Source organism: Thalassophryne amazonica, chromosome 7 (genome assembly GCF_902500255.1).
Source record: "Thalassophryne amazonica chromosome 7, fThaAma1.1, whole genome shotgun sequence".
NCBI classification, from domain to species: Eukaryota; Metazoa; Chordata; class Actinopteri; order Batrachoidiformes; family Batrachoididae; genus Thalassophryne; species Thalassophryne amazonica.
The window spans coordinates 64,565,407-64,583,489 of record NC_047109.1 but is presented as its reverse complement, the minus strand read 5'-3'; the positions used below and the strand labels follow the sequence as shown (position 1 = coordinate 64,583,489).

General features: G+C 40.9%; 2 protein-coding genes across 2 annotated transcripts; one reads left to right on the top strand and one right to left on the bottom strand.

Moving 5' to 3' along the window:
- Nucleotides 1-8,771: 8,771 nt before the first annotated feature.
- LOC117514051 (ankyrin repeat and MYND domain-containing protein 2-like) lies at nt 8,772-10,042 on the top strand. The gene is made up of 2 exons (XM_034174336.1): nt 8,772-8,928; nt 9,593-10,042. Exons 1-2 carry the CDS (start codon nt 8,829-8,831, stop codon nt 9,724-9,726), a joined length of 234 nt encoding a protein of 77 aa, XP_034030227.1. The 5' UTR covers nt 8,772-8,828; the 3' UTR covers nt 9,727-10,042.
- A 3,730-nt stretch (nt 10,043-13,772) lies between these two features.
- Nucleotides 13,773-16,406, bottom strand: LOC117513455 (cysteine/serine-rich nuclear protein 3-like). Its single transcript, XM_034173637.1, has 5 exons — nt 16,277-16,406; nt 15,472-15,731; nt 14,297-14,593; nt 13,963-14,187; nt 13,773-13,778 (listed from the first exon to the last, which is right to left on the bottom strand). The coding sequence occupies exons 1-5, from the start codon at nt 16,404-16,406 to the stop codon at nt 13,773-13,775; spliced, it is 918 nt and encodes a 305-aa protein (XP_034029528.1).
- Nucleotides 16,407-18,083: the final 1,677 nt, after the last annotated feature.

Below are 18,083 nucleotides of genomic sequence, written 5' to 3'. Positions count from 1 at the left end.
GGTGAGATCGTCGTCTCGGGAGCCATCTCATCATCAGTGGATGCAGAGAACGTCCAGGTTTGATGCATGGTCTGTGAAAGAGGAGGGGGTGAGGTCTCACGCTCGTCAGCACACTTCCTGAGGTACGTTAGATTTTGTGACTAACATTTATACAGTCAGTAAATGTGGTGTCCCTCACACGTTATTATATTGAGCTGTATGTTGGTCGTGTAATCAGCTTCCACTGCAGTGGAGTTTTGTGAACTGGATGTTCCATGCCTGCAGGGTGGGAAGCTGATTAGTAATTAAGCCAGGAAGTGTTTGCTGTTTGTGCACCTTTGAGTGGTCTCTCTGTGTGTTGAGTGTGGACTCACATAATGATTCCTTCTTTCACAGACTCGGTTTGTCGCGGCCACCTGGGGGGTGTCGGCGGGGTCCTTGGGTCCGAATTGGTTCTGGCTCCGGACCGTTGGCGCTGCTGGGAGCGCACCGCAAATCCGCCACGCCAGACCGCGCACTTATTTGTTTGTATTTTTTCACATCACTGTTATGTTTATTAAACTCTGTTATCCTTTGTACCGTGCTCTGCTTATTTTATACTGGGTCCTTCAAACGCTGGTCAGTTCTCCGGGCTGCGTCCGACACATAACATGTTCACTGGCAATGGCAATAAACTTCTTCTGATTCTGATTCCGGAATAATCAGACTGTCAGCTGGAGCAGGCAGCAGGGTGCTGTTATTCTACTCGTCTTCTCTGTGTCTTCTCCTGGCTCGATCAGCCGCTGGACTGAGGGATCGGGGACGGAACAAAGCACTGTGCGTTTTTAAAACAATGGTGCTCTTCAGCCAGGAGTCACAGAGTTGATAAAATACTACCCCAATTCCAATGAAGTTGGGACATTGTGAAAAATGTAAATAAAAACAGAATACAATGATTTGCAAATCCTCTTCAACCTATACGTATTGTGGGGCAGGTGATGGTCTAGTGGTTAAGGTGTTGGGCTTGAGACCAGAAGATCCTCGGTTCAAATCCCTGCCTGACTGGAAAATCACTAAGGGCCCTTGGGCAAGGTCCTTAATCCCCTATTGCTCCTGGTGTGTAGTGAGTACCTTGTATGGTAGCACCCTGACATTGGAGTGAATGTGAGGCATTATTGTAAAGCGCTTTGAGCGTCTGATGCAGATGGAAAAGTGCTATGTAAATGCAGTCCATTTACCATTTATATTCAACTGAATACACCACAAAGACAACGGATTTAATTTTCAAACTGAAAAACTTTGTTTTGTGCAAATATTTGCTAATTTTGAAATGGATGCCTGTAACACGTTTCAAAAAAGCTGGGACAGTGGTATGTTTACCACTGTGTTACATCACCTTTCCTTCTAACAACACTCAATAAGCGTTTGGGAACTGAGGACACTAATTGTTGAAGCTTTGTAGGTGGAATTCTTTCCCATTCTTGTTTGATGTACAACTTCAGTTGTTCAACAGTCTGGGGTCTCCGGTGTTGTATTTTGCACTTTATAATGCGCCACACATTTTCAATGGGTGACAGGTCTGGACTGCAGGCAGGCCAGTCTAGTACCCGCACTCTTTTACTACGAAGCCACGCGCAGATGTATGTATTTTGGGTCAAGGATGAACGCTGCGAAAATGGAAAGTTGATAGGTCTAATATTTTTTAAGAAATTAGGGATATTAGGTAACAACAGTGAACAATGTGTGTTGATGTCACCATTAATCAGTCCCTGGTAACCAGACAAGCTCTGAACAAAGGAAATATCTCATTTTTGCCAGGTGTAAAACATGACATGAACTAAAGGTGCAAAGTAATAAATACAATTATTCACAAAACTTTCTCATTTTTATTTCCTGCACTTTCAGTTAAAATCATTATGGAAACATTGCATAATTTATTACCACCCTTAAAAAATGTCAGCTACCTACCTACTACCTACCTCGTATTTTATAAACACTTCCAAATCTAGAGCCTGTGGATCCCCAAATACAAGGTGCTAGTCAGATTATATTCCTACATCAGGCACATTTCAGGTTCATCTACAGTTATTATCAACACTTACCTCCTTATTAAAGAGTGTTGATTCTTCTGAATGTTGTTAAAATGTCTGTTTTACTCAAGCACGCCTAAACAAACCAAAGTGATAAAAACAATAAACAAATCCAGACAAACAAAAGTTCCTCAGATGATCACTCAGAACAGCTAAACCAGTGACAATGTGGATTTTCTTCTCTTTGTGCCTGGAAACTGATGTCCTGCAACACTACAGTGCACCAGTGTGGATGACGTTTGAGCCAGTGGATGACATCATAAAGCTACAGCCTTTCTAAACGTACAATAAAGTTGACTCTGAGGGGCGGGGCTATGTGGCCCCTCCCATATGGGCTAATATTTACCCTGCTTGTCCACCATCATCACAGTTCGGTTCTAACGGGTGGAGGTGGATTTCCCTCCTCCATATGCGCTCATATTTACCGTCTTCACAGATTGGTCCTGTTCACAAACAGATGCAACTGCCAATGTAAACACTAGATGGCGCTGGCAGCACACATTTGTACCCGACCCTGACAGTCCTCTTTGCTTTTGGAATGAAAAATGAACTAAGGTGCCTGTGGGGGGCGCTGTTTTACGCATCACCGCCATTCCATCAGCCGCACACAGACAGCCAGATAAAGCATGAATCTGCCGAGGTGCTCTTCAGCCAGGTGTCACAAAGGTGGCAAAATAAATTCCCTCCCCACAATCAACAGCACCACACGGAACAAACCATCAGAATCAGAATATATTCCTACATCAGGCACATTTCAGGTTCATCTACACTTACCCCCAATCTCAATTCTCTTTTGTCCCCCTTCCCCTTTAAAACAAGGGGTAAGGTGAAGGGGTATGACTCTAGCCCTATGAATTGAGACACCCCTCCGTTTTAGGAGAAAAAAACAAAACAAAACTGCCCGTGTCAAACTGGCGTCTTCACCGTTTGTTACCATGGCAACCAAAATGCAACTTGTTGCAGTAGCCTGTTTGCTCTTTTTATTTTCTTGCCTTTCTGCGTAACTGCAAAGAAATAGAAGAAGTCGTAGATTTCTTTGACGCATCGCAATCATGTCATGTTAATTAATTTAATTAATTTGTAATTTCTAATAATAATAATTAATAGTATTAATAATTAATTAAGTAGTAATTAATTATTGTTAATAATACTACTAATAATTAATCAATAATAGTAATAATTAATATTGTTTGATTAATCATTAATTGAATGATTAGTAATTAATAATTAAAATAAATAAACACTTGAAATATATCAGTCTGTGTGCAATGAACGTATACGTTTCACTTTTTGAATGGAATTACTGAAATAAATCAACTTTTTCATGATATTCTCATTATATATCCAGCACCTGTATGTATGTTCTGGGCTGCATCTAGTTCTGTTAACCTTATATTTCTTTTTCAAGTTCTCCCATTTTTTGCATCCAGCCCTATTTCCTTTAGAAATTTCCTTGACAAATAATATCAGTCTATTAAGACGTCACGTTATGTGTTACACATATACATGTGTGTGTATATATTTTCCAACTTATTCCCATTGGTAAAACTTCTCCTCATTTTCTGTCTGAAAGCTTATTAGGAGTCGAGTGTGCTCAGGGCTCCCTGTTTGTTTACTGAATACACACGTGTTACAGACCTTGAAATCCAACAGCAGGGATTGATATTATCCAAAGATTTATGAACATACAAATTAACGTGCTTATCCTTTATCATGATATTCTCCATTGTGAGAAATAAAAGTGTCTTAACGTAGAGTTCGTGTGTATATGCGTTATAACGCCTCAGCGCACGAGTGAAGTTCAATTTCAATTTCAGTTTATTTTCATTTATATAGCGCCAAATCACAACAGAGTTGCCTCAAAGCGCTTCACACAGGTAAGGTCTAACCTTACCAACCCCCAGAGCAACAGTGGTAAGGAAAAACTCCCTCTGAGGAATAAACCCCAAGCAGACCAGACTCAAAGGGGTGACCCTCTGCTTGGGCCATGCTACAGACACAAATTACAGAACAATTCACAAAATGAATATACAGGAAATGCTGTTGGTGCACAGGACAGGAGGATCGCCTGATATTCTTCAGAACAATAATATACACAACATGCATCAACAGCATACATGTTGCTCTCATAGACAACTGTAAAGTTTTTTGGCAAGTTATAACTTTTTAAACAGCGTAATTTGTAATGAAAGCCGCTTTCATTTGTGCGGCTCTTTCGGTGCCATGTTTGTTTCTTTGGAGACAGCGGTAAGCTCCTCCTACCCCTCCAAACGGAGGGGTTTGAAGCCCTCCGCCTACCCCTCCGCCTCGCTCCAAAAAGAGAATTGAGACACCCCTCTGTCTCTCGTGCCCGCGCAAAACGGAGGGGAAGGGGTAAGGGGAAGGGCCAAGGGGTAGAATTGAGATCATCACTTACCTCCTTATTAAAGAGTGTTGATTCCTCTGAATGTTGTGAAAAAATGTTAAAACCTCCTAAACAAAACAAAGTGACAAAAACAATAAACACACCCAGAGAAACAAAAGTTCCTCAGGTGATCACTCAGAACAGTTAAACCAGTGACAATGTGGATTTTCTTCTCTTTGTGCCTGGAAATTGATGTCCTGCAACACTGCAGTGCACCAGTGTGGATGACGTTTGAGCCAGTGGATGACATCATAAAGCTACAGCCTTTCTAAATGTGCAAGTGTGAGGGGGCGGGGCTATGTGGCCCCTCCCATATGGGCTAATATTTACCCTGTTTGTCCACCATCATCACAGTTCGGTCAGTAAATCTGCTCACTATCACAGATTTAGACTGGTTTGTGAACAATATTTGAGGGAAATGGTGATATTGTGTATGTGGAAAAAGTTTTAGATCTTTGAGTTCATCTCATACGAAATGGGAGCAAAACCAAAAGTGTTGCGTTTATATTTTTGTTGAGTGTATGTACAGTGCCTCCAGAAAGTATTCACAGCGCTTCACTTTTTCTACATTTTATGTTACAGCCAGATTCCAAAATGGAAGAAATTTTTCTTTTTTCCTCAAAATTCTGCACACAATACCCCATAATGATGACATGAAAGTTGTTTTCCTTCCAGAAGGACAACCATCTCTGCAGCAATCTACCAATCAGGCCTGTATGGTAGAGTGACCAGATGGAAGCCACTAAGAATTTTGAGGGAAGAAATTAATTTACTCCATATTGTAATAAGGCTGTAACATAACAAAATGTTGAAAAAGTGAAGTGCTGTGAATACTTTCTGGGTGCGCTATAAAAATGGAGTCTTGTGCATGTGATCAATGTGTGTATTTTCTTGTGGAGTGCACCTCATCAGCACTCCTATCTCTCTATGCAAGCTCATTTTCTTCAATATTGATGTTCATGAAAATTTTTTTTTTTTTTTGTGCTTGGTTTATGTTACTTCTGGACTTCCTTTTGGATTTTTAGAACTTTGAAGTGATCAGTTTCAATTTTACGTCATACTTATAGTTTTCATGAAAGCACAAGAAATGAATTCTGCATGTGACCTCACACTCACTCATCTTCAACCACTTACTCCAGTTAAGGGTCACAGGGGGCTGGAGCCTTTCCCAGCAGTCATAAGGTGTGAAGCAGGGTACACCCTGGACAGGACACCAGTTTATCACAGGGCCACATTAACTCATTCACATCCACGTGCACACCTACGGACAACTTTGAAGTTTCCAGTCCACGTAACCTGCATGTCTTTGGATGTGGGAGGAAGCCGGAGCACCCGGAGGGAACCCACCCAAACACGGGGAGAACATGCAGACTCCACACAGAAAGGTCACAGGTGGAAATTGATCCCGTGACCTTCTTGCTGTGAGGCAACAGTGCTAACCACTAATCCACTGTGCCACCCTGCATGTAACCTATAATTGTTAAAAAAAAAAAAAAAAAAAAATTGCAATGCTTTTTTCAAAATTCACTTGTTTCCTTTAAGCTTATTTTTCAGTTTGCATTATGGTGATTTGGAGGGTAATGGACAACCACTAGGTGATAATATTATTCAATGTGACAAGTCCCGCAGCAGGCAGACAGGTCATTGGTATATTACATCAGCAAAACAAGCACACTTTATGGGTTGATCTGGTGCATCAGTGTTGGTAAGGTTAGACCTTACTTGTGTGAAGCGCCTTGAGGCAACTTTGTTGTGATTTGGCACTATATAAATGAAAATAAATTGAAATTAACATCTTATCACTTTATTCACATTATATCCTTTTTAATATTTATTTTTATGTTATCACATTAACATACATTTTCCTTTATAAATCATTGGTTGTTTGGATCAACAATTTCAGTTAAATATATCAAATAGCAGACAAACACAGTGATATTTGAGAAGTGAAATGAAGTTTATAGGATTTACAGAAAGTGTGCAATAATTTGTTGGGCACCCCAACAGAAAAAAAAATATATATCAATATTTAGTAGATCCTCCTTTTGCAGAAATAACAGCCTGTAAACGCTTCCTATAGCTTCCAAGGAGAGTTTGGATTCTGGTTGAAGGTATTTTGGACCATTCTTCTTTACAAAACATCTCCAGTTCAGTCAGGTTTGTTGGTTTCTGAGCATGGACAGCCCGCTTAAAATCACACCACAGATTTTCAATAATATTCAGGTCTGGGGACTGGCCAGAACGTTGTACTTGTTCCTCTGCATGAATGCCTTAGTAGATTTTGAGCAGTGTTGGGTCGTTGTCTTGTTGATGTCACTAATTCATGAACATTGTTCTCAAGAATCTGCTGATATTGACTGGAATCCATGTGACCCTCAACTTTAACATGATTCCCAGTACCTGCACTGGCCACACAGCCCCACAGCATGATGGAACCACCTCCAAATTTTACTGTAGGTAGCAAGAGTTTTTCTTGGAATGCTGTGTTCTTTTTCTGCCATGCATACCGCCCCCGTTATGTCCAAATAACTCAGTTTTAGTTTCATCAGTCCGCAGCTGTTGTGTGGGCCGCTGAAGAGGAGGTACTGCTGGCTCTCCACCACCGGATGGCGCCCTGCTTGGAGTGCGGGCTTCAAGCACAAGAGGGCGCCAGAACCACTGGGAGTGACAACCGTCAATCATCCTCAACACCAGCTGTCACTCATTCATCTCATCATCATCATCACCATAAAGGCTGGGCGGCGACTCCACCTCCTCGCCGAGAAATCTCCTACGATTCAAGGTAAACCTCTTGCTGTAATTATTGCGAATAATAATCTGATCTGTTTTGCAGCTGTTTTTCCTGGTGATATTCCTTATCTGGAATTTTTGGTGTTTTGGTGTGACTGCGACGACTTCGCCTCACATCCCAAAACCAATAAGTGATAAACCGGAGCTGCACGTGTGTATGATTGGAGGTGGAGGTTCTCCCTCCAAGAAGAATCATTAATCAAGGTTGCTGGGTGTGAGGATTCACACTCACCACCTTCTGTTTCTGTCTGCCAGCAGTACCAGGGCCGACAACGGAGGACAGAGACCACCTGGGGACTCAGGGCTTGGCGGCTTCGGTGTTCTTCAGGCCGTTGGTGGTAGAAGCGGTGTGGGTCCCGGCTCTTCGTTCATCCGAGGTCTCCTATCTTCGAGCCTGCCCGCAGTCCTCTTGTGTATGATTGGCAGTACCCTTGTTTATATTACTTTGTGTTCTTGTGCAACATTAAATTGTTACTCCTTCCCTTATCCATTGTCCGTTCATTAGCGCCCCCTGTTGTGGGTCCGTGTTACGACACCTTCCCAACAGCAGCACCTTATTCCAAAATTAACCCTATCAAGACAGGCGCTGCAGATTTGCAACAGCTAAATATCTGACTTTTCCTGTTACTAAAAATTAATTTGAGCCTGAGAGGGTTAAGCTGGCTTGTCCAAATGTGCTTTAGCATACCTCAAGTGACTCTGTTTGTGGCATGTATGTAGAAAAGGCTTCCTCTGCATTACAGCATCTCTTTGTGCAAAGTGCGCTGTATAGTTGAACGATGCACAGAGACTCTATCTGCAGCAAGATCATGTTATAGGTCTTTGGAGCAGGTCTGTGGGTTGACTATGACTGTTCTCACCATCCTTCACTTCATCTTAAGAGATTTTTCTTGGTCTGCCACTTCGGGCCTTAACTAGTACTGTGCCTGTGGTCTTCCATTTCCTCACTATGTTCATCACAGTGGAAACTGACAGCTGAAACCTTTTTTTATCCTTCCCCTAAATCATGATGTTGAACAGTCTTTGTTTTCAGGTCATTTGAGAGTTGTTTAGGGGCTCCCATGTTGCCACTCATTAGAAGAGATGCAAAGAGAAGAAACATTTGCAAATGTCCACCTTAAATACCCTTTCTCATGATTGGATTCACCTGTGTAAGGAGGTCAGTTGGTCAGTGAGCTTACCAAACCAATTTTGTGTTCCAGTAATTAGTGCTAAATGTATTCAAATCAATAAAATAACAAGGGTGCCCAAATTTATGCACCTGCCCAATTTTGTTTAAATAATTATTGCACACTTTATGTAAATACTACAAACGTCATTTCACTTCTCAAATATCAGTGTGTTCATCTGCTATATGATATATTTAACTGAATGTTCTGATCCAGACAACCAATGATTTATAAAGGAAAATCATGAAAATTATCAGGGGTGCCCAAACTTTTGCATACAACTGTATCTGAGTGTATAGACTCATTCACTCATTTTAGGGGGTATGTCCCTCAACTTTGCAAAGCTTAGGAATATGGTTTTATTATTTATGTGTATTTTTGTATCAGGTAATCTACTGTAACCAAGCTTGCCAAAAGATGCACTGGTTTACCCACAAGAAAGTCTGCAAAATACTCAAAGAGCAGAGAGAGAAGCAAGAGGCAGAATCAGCCGAACTAAGGATGCAGCAGAGCAAAGGTACAATTATCACAAAACCCCCAACCAAAAACACATTAATACTTCTTCTAATGACCTCAGCAGCAAAGTATTCAGTTGCACCAATAAGAGGGTCTGTGTAACTGTTAACTCTTACATACGCTTATCATCCAGCAGGTGGCAGACACATTAGTAGGATATTGCAACAAAGTTTACCAGATGCAAATGTTTTTGTTTTTTTTTCTTCATGTCCTTATAATTTGAGTTACATGACCTACTGGTTTTGAATATAATTAGAGGGTACATGTATAGGCTTTTCCAGAGGCTAGACAAAATGTCCAAAGTTACTGAACAGCAAAGAATTATTTCATACAGTGAAATATGTGTTGCACAGTTAGATGAGTTTACAGTTGGTCATGACTTTCACAGCCACCTTTCTTTACACAACTCAGCTGATGGATACATGGACATTTCCAAGTCACTGTATGTTTGTACTTCATTTACATAATTAGTGAAGAAATACAAACAATATGCTAAATCTGTTTGCGTAAGCAGGTCTGAAAAAGGGACTGTGAGGGAAGCCACCATGACACTGACACCTTTGAAGGAGCTAGAAGCTTCTGTGGCTGTGATTAGAGAAACTGCACAGAGCAACATTCGCACAGAGTTTCTAAACTGAGCAGTGTCATCTGTGGTTGTGTTTCAGAAGAGAGTAACGCCCTCCAGGAGGCCACAGACTCTATGCAGGAGATGTCAGTGGAGAGTGACAGTGACGGCGTCTTCTCTTCCACCTCAGCAGACACTATAAACTCCAGCCCCGTCGCAACTGGTGACAACTAAGGAAAGTGTTCGAGAAGACATCAGCAGAGATGAGACGCCTGTGCTCCGCAAATGTCTCTTCTACAATACAACACGAATACACAAAAATGGCAAATTGGTGGGGAGACTGACGCCAGACTGCTCCCTAGTCTGTGCGGTCATGCTGTCGTTCGCATGAGACAGCCACCGTGGCAGAGCGGCGTGTAAAGCGTCCAGCGAAGGTTTGTGCCACAGCAGTCATCGGTTTTTCTTTTACACATGCAAATTTTTTAGACTGTATTGTCAAAATAAATGTGTAAATTGTGTAGACTGTTGTGTTTATGATGGTCACAGGGAGGAATAAGGAGGAAGCTTTGAACATGTCACAAGGTCATCGTTGGAACCAAAATTCTGCCTTAAAAAATTGTAGCATCGTGTGTGGGGAAAGAATTGAAAGTGTAGCCAATGAAAGCTTTTGTTTGTAAATGTGTGTTAAAGATATAGTGTATATATATATAAAAAAAAAAAAAAAGAACAGAAAAAAATAAACAGTAACAGTCTTTATTTTTTTATTATGGGTTATATCAGTGGTTGAAAAATATTTAGAATACTTAAATGAGACATTTGAAAAGTTTAATTGTTGGTGTAGAATTCTGCACAAGAACATCTTGTCCAGGAAATTGTAACACATGAAATGTCATTGTCTTTTAAAAATGTCAGCACTGGTGTTCATTTTCTTTTCATTATTGTGCAGCCTGAGTGAGGAAAACTTCAGTTTCTGAGACCTGCCTTAAAAATTCATTCATTACCATAAATACATTAGGTCACACAATACATTTATGACCATTACCGTTCTAAACCATCCTGTGTATTTCTCAGTGATTGATGTAAATGAAGTCTGATATATTCACTGACTTGGAAAATTTCATGTATTCATTCCTTCTCCAAAGAAAACTGGCTGTAAAAGTTAAGATTTGTATTAACAGGAGGCCTGCAAATAGATTTAATTTGTTCAATTACTGATGGCCACTGAAAGTGGAGTGACTGAATAAAATGGGTGTATTTCTTAAGTGGTTAATGTGATATTTTTGTTAAACCTATTGAATTAAAGTTGAAATTCTGCACTTAAAGAACATCTGTTTCATTTCAGTAAAAAAAGTAAGTCCCGTCAGCTGCTCCCTTATTTGCACTCGGGGTCGCCACAGCAAATCCAAGGTGGATCTGCATGTTGAATTGGCACAGGTTTTACGCTTTTTATTTCTTTATTTATTTATTTAAACATACTGAATTCTAACACAAATGTGACAGCTAGTGGCAGAAAAAGTATTAAATCATCCCTTCAAGTTTTGAAAACCCACGTGTTTACCTAAACTTCAATGTGGTAGTATGGTTACTGCACAGCTAGTTATTTTTTTATGTCAGAACACAAGACATGCTTCAGCGAATATCTTCGAATTTATCGGCTAAAATGCTAAAGCAAGCACTGAGCCAGTTGAAAGCGACCAGTGGGGGATGTTTGGCATGCAAGTGTGCCTTCTTGTTCTGCAGTACTTTTTTTTTATTTTCATTATTATTCTTTAAATGATGTGATTACACAAGAATGAAAAACTCTGTTTTAATGGAAAATATATTTTGCCCTTCTAATCACGAGTTTAAGTTGAAGTCAAGCACCAGATAAAGTCACTGCTGAGACTCCTGTCGAATCGGTATTTGCTTAGATTCCCCCCCCCCCTTTTTTTTTCTCTAAACAGACGCTGCTCACTTTTGAGAAAAAAGTGCAACTTAATTTTCTGCAAATGAAAAGTGATTCCTTGGATGGTAAAGGGACTGTATTTCTGTGGCGTTTTCCCATTTAGTCCAGCGGCTAAGGGACAAATTTTTAGGGGAATCATGCAAACTTTATCAGAGGTACTTTATATTGTCCTGAAGTATATAAGATCGGGAGACACTGAATCCATAAACGTCTACACGCTAAAAACTTGGGTTTAAGAGAATAACCATTTTCAGCCTTCTACAGCATATAATTCATGACAAACTCTTATCCAAATGGCTTTTTAAGTTTCTAATATAAACTTGAAGGTTATGAAAAATGTATTAAGGCTAAGTAGGGATGCTTCGAATGTACTTCAGTGTGCTTACACTCTTAGAAAAAGCGTTAATCTAGGGAAAGTGACTAAATATTGTCTAACTCATTGTGAATATCAATATACCTATGCAATATAGCTGTTTAAGAGCATAGGGCAAAGGAAAGATGCTACTCATGCACTCTAACATATTTACTCTCTAAAATAACAACAGTGTTTGAACGGAAAGAAATGCTTTTTTATTAATTACAAGAAATCAATTTTGTTTTTATGGCCATAACCATTATTATTATTATTGTTGTTATTTTATGTTATTGGTATTAAGACGATTATCACCATATTTTTTAACTGAAAACATTGTAAATACCTGGTTGGCAAACTTCCTAGATATGCACAAATGTTTCATGAATATTTTTAATGAACTACTCTCTACAGCTTTCGCAGGGGTGGTGGCCAAGTGGTTAATGCGCTTGGTTTCAGTTCAGAAGGTTCCGGGTTCAAATCCCACCCCTGCCACATTTCTCCATGTAATGTGGAGTTGCATCAGGAAGGGCATCCGGCATAAAACTTGTGCCAATTCAACATGCAGATCCACCTTGGATTTGCTGTGGCAACCCCAAGTGCAAACAAGGGAGCAGCCGAAGGGACTTACTTTTACTCTCTACAGCTTTCATGCTAGGAAGATCACAGTGACCTAATCTTATGTCTCAGAGGTAGAGGCCTGTTAAAGATCCCTACAGGCCTGAAATGAGTCCTGTACCTCTTTCCATTTTGAAACATACCACCCTGCTAATGTATAAGGATGTACGACGACGTATGACGCCGCACGACGGACGATACATGATCACATAAGCTCAGTATAGCTTTGCACTAGTTGCAGTAGCCATTCTCTACAGCTTAACAATGTCCAATCTTGATCACTGGCCCCCTACATAATAACCATATGATCGTATTGTCATACGAATAGCAAAATATACACTGTATTATAACCATGCAAACACCCTTTTAAAAAAAGCAGGATACAGGGCTAAAATCAAATGTCTATCTGTATAAAAGACACCTGTCCACAGCCTCAAACAGTCAGACTCCAAACTCAGCCATGGTCAAGACCAAAGATCTGTCGAAGGATACCAGGAAGAAAATTGTTGATGTGCACCAGGCTGGGAAGAGTGACTCTACAATACTCAAGCAGGTTGGTGTGAATAAATCAACTGTGGGAGCAATTGTAAGAAAATGGAAGACATAAGACCATTGATAATCTCCCTCGATCTGGGCCTTCACGCAAGATGTCATCCGTGGGGGCAAAATAATCATGACACACTATGCACAGAGGGACTCAAATCCTGCAGTGCCAGGCGTGCGTGTCCCCCTGCTTAAGCCAGTACATGTCCAGGCCCTTCTGAAGTTTGTCAGAGAGCATATGGATGATCCAGAAGAAGATTGGGAGAATATCGTGGTCCGATGAAACCAAAATAGAACATTTTGGTAAAAACTCAACTTGTGTTTGGAGGAAGAAGAATGCTGAGTTGCATTCCAAGAACACTATATCTACTGTGAAGCATGCTTTGGGGCTGTTTTTCTGCAAAGGGGACAGGACGACTGATCCGTGTTAAGGGAAGAATGAACGGGGCCATGTATCATGAGATTTTAAGCCAAACCTCCTTCCATCAGTGAGAGCTGCTTGTCTTTATATGTGGCAGCCAGAGCACACGGAGGAAACCCACACAAACACGGGAGAACATGCAAACTCCACACAGAAAGGACCAGATGGGAAGCAAATCCACAACCTTCTTGCTGTGAGTCAACCAGTGCTAACCACTAAGGCACCGTGCTGCCTTGTGAACCTAATGCTTTTGTTTATATGTTTATCTGAATACTTATTTGTTAGTTGTCTCAACAGTGTTTGAGCTCAAGTGAAAAGGAACTGAAGCAGAAAGCCAATATTTTTTGTAAATTAAAATTTTTATTTTTTTAAGGGGTCGGACTCGACAGGTTTATACTTCATTACTCCTAATAGAAAAGATGTATATAAAAATAGATTATTTAAAGTGACATTGATTATTCTTTTGTTGTGTATTCAATCATGCTAAAAAAACTACTAAACAAAGAATAAACAAAAGAACAAAAACATGATGAACAACACAAAGAAAAGATAAAGGAAAGGGCTTGTTCTCCTGGGGTGGCTGCAGGGAACCGTCTGCAACAGGGGGGCTTCAGCAGCATCCTCGTACTCCTCGTACTCCTCGTCCCCCTCCTCCATCTTCTCTGTGCGACTCTCTTTCAGTCTCTTCTCCAGCTTCAGTCTCAGCAGGGTCTGCATGCAGTGGTCTTGCACCCTGATGGGGTTGGACTGGATGCAACCTTTGGTGTTCCCACAGCCGTCCTTGGTGCAGCCACATATCGAAGCAGAACGTTTGACCTGTGAGGAAGTACTTACATTACTACTCAAATACACATAAAACAGGTGGTGCTTGTATTGAGTCACTAAATCCAACAGAGCAGAAGTTTTACAGGCAAACTGTTCTTACGTGACATTTGATGCCCGCCAAGCTGCAGCTGCAGGTCTCAGGTTGGCAGACGCCCTGACAGTCACAACCACGTTTCAGCCTGGAGATCCTCAGGTTCTCCAGCTGTGTCTCCTCCTCCATGTCTATGTTTTGCACACCAGCTGCTTTAAGCAGTGCAGAACGGCGATTAGGTGGGTATGCCAGGGGAAACGAGACCTCGTCCGGGTTTACGTCATTGATGCTGACCCAACTCTCAGGAATGTCATTGACTGTGAGCTGCTCAGCAAACTGGCATTTCTGGGTTCCTTTGTTAGTCAGCTGGTGACACAAAAAGAGAACATTATGGTGATGTAACAATTCACAATTATTGTTTGGGTTAATAGGGTTCTAAAAAGGAATAGTTTGTACCATCTGACATGCTTAGTTATCATGTTACAGAGTAACATATGTCACAAGTCATAGAATCTAGTGGACATCGACCTTGTTTGACCTTTACTTCGGAGACCAAACATTCAACAGTCAAAACTATTTCATTTATTAATCCTTTTATGTCAACCAATAACTTGCATCATTTTTTACTGAAATTGGAGCAACTTTAACTTTTGACCCCTGTAAAAACTGAAACTGACCTTTGTCACCATTTTTACTTTTTTAACCCCCTAACTCTGTAACATTCAGTCATAGATAGTCCAAACTATACCTTTTTGGAATCATTATGATCAGACAAATAATGTAGTATAGTTTTCAATATGACTGAAGTATTTTTACATTTTGACCTCTGTGTAATTCTTCACTGACTCCCAGCTGGCTACAGCTACCACCCTGGGATAGTTATCATACATTTTTGTGTAGGCCATGGTACACTGAGGCTGGATTCTAAGTGTGGTTTTGTCACCTTATGTGGGAACAATTAGGTCCAAATTGATGACTGGCTCATAGACTATCAGAGTCTTCAAAAAATGCTCATTTGAAGGTTAGCAAAGCGACTTCTGGCTAATTCTAATTCATCATGGAAAATTAACATTGATTTATACCACTGAATAAAGAATTCGATCATCTCCATAGAAATGAATACATCCATAAAAAGGATCATTTTTCAAAGAGAGAGATACACACTCTTCACCTTTAGATATGAAACTGTTACCTTTGTACCATGAGGAGGGTTGAAGTAAAATATTGAACAGCAGAAGACTCACCTTCCATTTGAGAGCCTCCAGCTTGTCTTCCTTGAGTCGATTCAAGAGTTTTTGCCGGCGCTGGGACTGCTGCTCCATGACGAACTCAGGAAGTGTGTATCTGTGGCATGTGCTGTGGTGCGGCATCATGCCCAGAGTGCAGCCTGCTTGACTGGGAACCGTAATGAAGCTCTGACACCGAGGGAAGGAGAACACTGTCACCTGGCCAAAGGTCACATTGGTCCGCTGTATTTTCTTGGACTTCTTAAGGATGGAGGTTGCTGTGGATGTAGAAACAGTTGGCCTTGATTATGTTTACTCTGAACACATGACTTTATGTCACTGCCACAATTGCACCACTAGGTGGCAAAATACTCTGCCACTTTCTTCAGATATGTGAAAGCGCTGCTGAACAGATTGAAAAAGGACACATATTCATGAGGCCAATCGTACTCAATTAAATGACACTATGATACTGCAAACAAGATTTTAACAACTTTACATCCTGTAAAGTGAAACCTCAAGCACAAATCTACAGCTACAAGGTGGTGAAACAGAGATGGAGTCACAGGCCAATGTGATCACTAGCACATCTATCTCTCTCTCTCTCTCTCTCTCTCTCTCTCTCTATATATATATATATATAGAGAGAGAGAGAGAGAGAGAGAGAGAGAGAGAGAGAGAGAGAGAGAGAGTGTATATATATATATATATATATATATATATATATATATATATATAATATATATATATATATATATATATATATATATATATATATATATATATATATATATATATGTTTTTGCTCGACTGGGACACTCACTGAAATTTGTTGCTGGTGAGCTTGGGTTGCTGGGACTTGAACCCAAAGTAGCAGAGGAGGAGGATGAGGGTGAGGAGCAACATGGGTCCTCATGCACTTCGTCAAACGTCCTCTTAGGTTGCCCACTCATGGTGACAGTACGAGCAGTCTGCAGAGGATCTAAGAGGAGAAAAGAGAGATTAGAAGCATATCGTCTTCTTCAAGTTTACTGACATTTCATTCACCAGTCTTCAGGAGTCAGGTTTGTTATCAGTGGATATGATTCACCTCTATTATAAGAGAGTGCACACTCCACCTTTGCACAGACAGTCCTGGAATGGAACTGACGGGCCCCATGTGCTTCTCTAAGTGAGACTGCCTCATTGCTCTCAGCTGGGGGGGGGGGGGGGGCATCCAGCCTCAGCACAGAACACAATCCATCAGGTCAATTCTCAAAAGTCAGCTATAAATGAAGTGTTCATGCTTCCAAATCTCATCAGTTCGTCAAGTGCATTGATTGGAGACGGAATGAGCAGGAGGTCAAGACAAAACATCCAGCTGTTTCATGTCATCGTTCTCCATTTGGGAGCCACGTTTTGGTAACTGGTCACATGTTCAGTTTGTCATGTCTACATGGTCCTCACAGGATGTGCAGCTTCACATGTTGGAGATATTTTCTTCTGCAACTCTTTATAGCATTTTTTTCATTTCTCCAGGTTGGGTGATAAAAACAGTCAGTCCTTTAATTTGAGACAAATGAACCAGATCATCAGTCACAGCATCAGGAGCAACAAGTACTTCAAAAACTTAGAAAGTGAGGGGAGATAAAAGCGGAGGCAGGTTTACTGGTGCTGCATTTCAAGGTTATGGGACAAAAAGATTTTGAAGCTCTGACAAGCAGCACATTGTCCACAGACAGATGGACACTCTTCTTAATGAGTTCTGAGAATCAAGAGGCAGTGGTAAGATGTCCTACAGATCAGTCCTATAAAAACTGTTTACGGTCTGAAGCACCACAGCCAAAAATAACACTGTCCCAAAAGCCTTCCATCTCTCCACGACCTGCACGTCTCCAGGACTCTGGGCCGAGCAGGTCGGATCACAGCTGACCCTTCTCACCCTGCACACGGTCTATTCAAACCACTCCCCTCGGTCAGGAGGCTACTGTCCATCCGGACCAGAACCTCCCGCCATAAGAACAGTTTCTTCCCCTCTGCCATTAGACTCATGAACACCTCATAACTCAGTCACCTTAAGCTTAACTCTGTCACTTTATCATTTTATCACGGGTCACTTTAGACAATGTACTTTGGTTTTTAATTGCACTCCTCCCACTGCACTGTTTTTTCTGTTTCTCTGTTTTTCTGTTGCACACAGCCTTTCATATTTCAGATTTCTTTTTTTTTTATCTTATTTTGACACGTTATATTTTATCTTAGCATTTTATCTCTTCTTAATGTTGCACCATTGTACCAAAGCAAATTCCTAGTCTGTGAATCCTGTTCACTGGCAATGGCAATAAACTTCTTCTGATTCTGATTCCGGAATAATCAGACTGTCAGCTGGAGCAGGCAGCAGGGTGCTGTTATTCTACTCGTCTTCTCTGTGTCTTCTCCTGGCTCGATCAGCCGCTGGACTGAGGGATCGGGGACGGAACAAAGCACTGTGCGTTTTTAAAACAATGGTGCTCTTCAGCCAGGAGTCACAGAGTTGATAAAATACTACCCCAATTCCAATGAAGTTGGGACATTGTGAAAAATGTAAATAAAAACAGAATACAATGATTTGCAAATCCTCTTTAACCTATACGTATTGTGGGGCAGGTGAT

Excerpts from the sequence above, each read along its gene's own strand:
- LOC117514051 (XM_034174336.1), top strand. The coding sequence starts at position 8,829 with ATGCACTGGTTTACCCACAAGAAAGTCTGCAAAATACTCAAAGAGCAG. Across the intron at positions 8,929-9,592 it reads AAGGATGCAGCAGAGCAAAG|AAGAGAGTAACGCCCTCCAG; the intron begins GTACAATTATCA and ends GTTGTGTTTCAG.
- LOC117513455 (XM_034173637.1), bottom strand. The coding sequence starts at position 16,406 with ATGAGTGGGCAACCTAAGAGGACGTTTGACGAAGTGCATGAGGACCCA. Across the intron at positions 14,594-15,471 it reads TGGAGGCTCTCAAATGGAAG|CTGACTAACAAAGGAACCCA; the intron begins GTGAGTCTTCTG and ends TTGTGTCACCAG. Across the intron at positions 14,188-14,296 it reads TGGCGGGCATCAAATGTCAC|GTCAAACGTTCTGCTTCGAT; the intron begins GTAAGAACAGTT and ends ACTTCCTCACAG.